General features: G+C 44.2%; 1 protein-coding gene across 1 annotated transcript in view; it reads right to left on the bottom strand.

Moving 5' to 3' along the window:
* Window positions 1–312: 312 nt before the first annotated feature.
* The window catches only part of LOC308170435 (uncharacterized protein), a gene marked incomplete at both ends in the record, with an annotated part of 3,354 nt that continues 141 nt past the window's right edge, over window positions 313–3,525 (bottom strand). The window contains 5 exons of the mRNA XM_080545226.1: window positions 313–489; window positions 980–1,104; window positions 1,648–1,744; window positions 2,240–2,379; window positions 2,528–2,635. Coding sequence (XP_080401352.1) covers window positions 313–489; window positions 980–1,104; window positions 1,648–1,744; window positions 2,240–2,379; window positions 2,528–2,635 — 647 coding nt within the window. The remainder of the gene's footprint in view (window positions 490–979; window positions 1,105–1,647; window positions 1,745–2,239; window positions 2,380–2,527; window positions 2,636–3,525) is intronic.

Raw genomic sequence — 3,525 nt, 5'->3', positions numbered from 1 at the left:
TAGGCTTTAGCTCAATGGGCTAAAACAGTCTCGGTTTCAGTAAGAGACTGAGTTTCCGTATCGGTCAATCACATGTAGTCACATAAAGCTTGGCAGTTTACCATAAGGATATACAGTCATTAGACATGCGAAGAAAAACAATCACATCAGCAACTGACAATAGAGTTATAAAAAAACAGATGAGAAGTGAATGAGTCAAGCACTACGGTATGGAGAGTGCTCTGCTGCGGGGACCTATGGCAGCCAGGGAGTGTGTGTGCGTGTGTGTGCGTGTGTGTGCGCGTGTGTGTGGGAGCCTGGGGGCGGGTGGTCTTAGAGTTTCCCCTCCAGCATGATGTTTTTTATGTCGTCCGGGCCGTTGACGGGGAACACGGTGTGGGAGGTGTTCCGTCGCTCCATCAGGGTGGCCACGGCCTCGCCCAGGTCCAGGTGATTCAGGAAGCCTGGAGCCATGCGCTCTGGTGGGGACACGCCTGCGTTGATCTTCACCTGGGAGAAAGACCACGTCATGTTGATTCATATTTCAACTACATGCAGCTAAATCAGGGGTACACTGAAGACAGGACGACGAGCCACTTTGCTCCCGACTCTGCCCCGGCTGGTAATGTTTCCTCTCTCTTCCCTCACGGCTACTTTTCTCTCAGGATTGCATTTATTTTCAATCTTAAATGAACTTTAAATAAAGTTTTTGATTTGAATAAAGTTTGATTTTATGCTACTATAGATAAAGGCGAATAGAATGAAGTAGAAGCCGCACACTCTAGTTCCAGATGCGAAAGTGTCGATTTTAATTGACGACGGTTTCGGCCGCAGCCTTTGTCAAGTCTTACAAACAACATAGTGCATGACAGCCATGAAATAGACTAGGTAGGCTAGATTGAATAGGTAACACCTGTGAGGACACACCTACTGTACGTGAGATTACAATTACGTCATAAATCTATGAAAAAACAATCCAAACTATAGATGAAGGCCTCACCTGGTTGAGTTTGCAGGGCACCTCTGGGTATTCCTCTCGTAGCACCTGGCAGAAGGCCAAGGCGCTGGCAGCGCCCACCGTCAGGAACCCTGTACCAGGCATCAGGAGCTTCTCGCCAGCGCCACCTGTAGCACAGCACACGTCACTGTGAAGGGGGAGCTGTTCTGCCCTCCTATATTGACAGCTCCTAATGTAAATACTGTGGTTGGAGAGTAAAAGCAGAGGTCAGGGAATAGCTTGTTCTCCTGTCCTGTTGTGAGTTTCTCGTCGTGAGTTGTGAGTATCATTGTTTGAATGACCAGTGGTCATCTCTCTATGTCTCTCTCTCTCTCTCTATTCTCTCTATTCTCTCTATTAGAACGTAACATTTTATATGAAGTATTTTCCTTGTAATATTTGTACACAGTACACAGTATTATTAACAACCTAATTTGATTAATTCTATTTGACAATTCTTGCACTAAATAATAACCCCCAAGTCACACTCATTTGGGAATGAACAGAATCAGGAGTTGTCAAGTGGAGCAGAGAGTTGTTCCTCATGTTTAGGATAACATACACTGCACACTATCAACTGTTTTCTCTCTGTCAAATATTGGCAAATATATCAGGCTGATCAGGTTCTGAGGGACTCTCATGTACAGTAGGGCCAGGTGTAGCAGACTCACCTGTAATAAAGGTGTAGGTACAGTTGGAGTCGTCTCTAACCAGGGGGAAGAAGGCCTTCCATGATACAAAGGTGCTGAAGAGCAGTGTGTCAATCACCTGAGGGTGGAGAAAGAGAAAGGTTGAAATAGCAACAAATAACAAATAACTAATTCCACTGTGGTCATTAAACGATTCATCATTCATTCATTAGACTGACAAGCGTGATAAGAGGTAAAAAAAAAAAAAAGAGAAGAGAGGAATAAAGAGGTGAAAAGACAAACACACATACCACACACACACACACACACTCACACACACACACACACACCCCACACACACACACACACACACACACCACACACACACACACACACACACACTACAGTGGGATATAAAACACACGGCCAGCCACAGTGATGACGTGCCCCTGCAGTTTTGGGGTGGAGCAGTCGTGAAGTCGGAATGAGCCATGGCTGTGTAGCAGATCAAAGTGGAACTGACTGACAGTTGGACAGGTTGGATTGAAAAACAAATAAAATCAAGATGGCAGAAACGATAGCAGCAGCAGCAGCAGTGGCGGGGTGTGACTAGTTAGTTTGAGGGTTGGCTCACCCAGCTCAATTCTTTCAGGGACTGGGTGTGTGGGGGCCCACCCTGCCACCAGCTGAAGCCCAAAGATGACACAATGTCTGTCACCTTCCCAACAGACTTCAACACGGCCTGTTTGGCCTCCTCCGCCCCCTCCTCTGTACCTGAGAGAGAGCAAGGAGAGCCAATCAGAGTCACTCTGGGAGCCGGGTTGTTATCAGATGATAACAATGGATTTCATTCATTGCAGAATAACACCGGTATGACTAGTATGCGGTGGTATACTAAATTAAAAATAACAACGCTTCTTACCGACATTCCCCACTAGGGTGGTGAGGTTGTCCCTGGTGGCAGGAGAGACAAAGCCCTTCAGCCTCTCCAATCTGCTGTTGTCTCTGGAGATGACAGCCACCTTGAACCCTTCACACATTGGGGACATACAGAATAATACACATTTTAGTAACACATTTGCTATTTATTTTTCATAGAGATAAACCACTTACTGTCCACAGTAACAATGAATGACACCACCCCTGTCACTGACAAGTGTGACTGACAGATGGTGAACTTTGAAGCAGGAGATCTGACAGGAGATGTCTGGCTTATTGATAACTGTGGTTCATATGGGGTATCATCATGGACAACAAGACACAACATGAAACTTCAAGAGGCTAACTTGACTTATTGGTCATTTGAAGAATAACGATATATGGCCTATAATATGGATGCATAACGGTTATGGATTAGTGTTGTGGATTTACAGACTTTACAGAACAAAACTAATTAGGCTAAAATAAACTCTAATAGACTAAATTGACCAATTACTCCTCTCCACTAAATGATCTAATGTGCCACACTGTTGTGAAATTTCGATCCAAAGTAAAGCCACCACATGTTCATATAGCCTAAATCATCACATAGAAAGGAGGGTAACATAGAAAGGAGGGTAACATAGAAAGGAGGGTAACATAGAAAGGAGAGGGGAATGTGTTACGGAAGAGAGCATATTTTACCGCTACTTTTAAAGCAGGTTTAGTTCGAAAATAGTATATATGTTAAATGCTTGCTGGATTTCGAAAGCTCTGAGTGATATCATGTTTCTTTTTGCATTTAAGAGATTTACACAAAGGATGCTTGTGCGTAAAGAGACGCACTAAGACGCCTAAGTTTGGTACGCAGAACCCATCGCTTTCAATGTATCTTCATCAATTTCCAGTTAAATTAATTACTTTCCCGCATCAATTATCCAACATCATATCATATAGGCTTATAATGAGGGGCAGAGATATCATTGCCCCTAGGACCGGTGC

The sequence above is a fragment of the Nansenia antarctica genome, assembly GCF_963989245.1.
Source record: "Nansenia antarctica genome assembly, chromosome: 14".
Taxonomy (NCBI): Eukaryota; Metazoa; Chordata; class Actinopteri; order Argentiniformes; family Microstomatidae; genus Nansenia; species Nansenia antarctica.
This window is presented reverse-complemented; position numbering and strand designations above follow the sequence as displayed.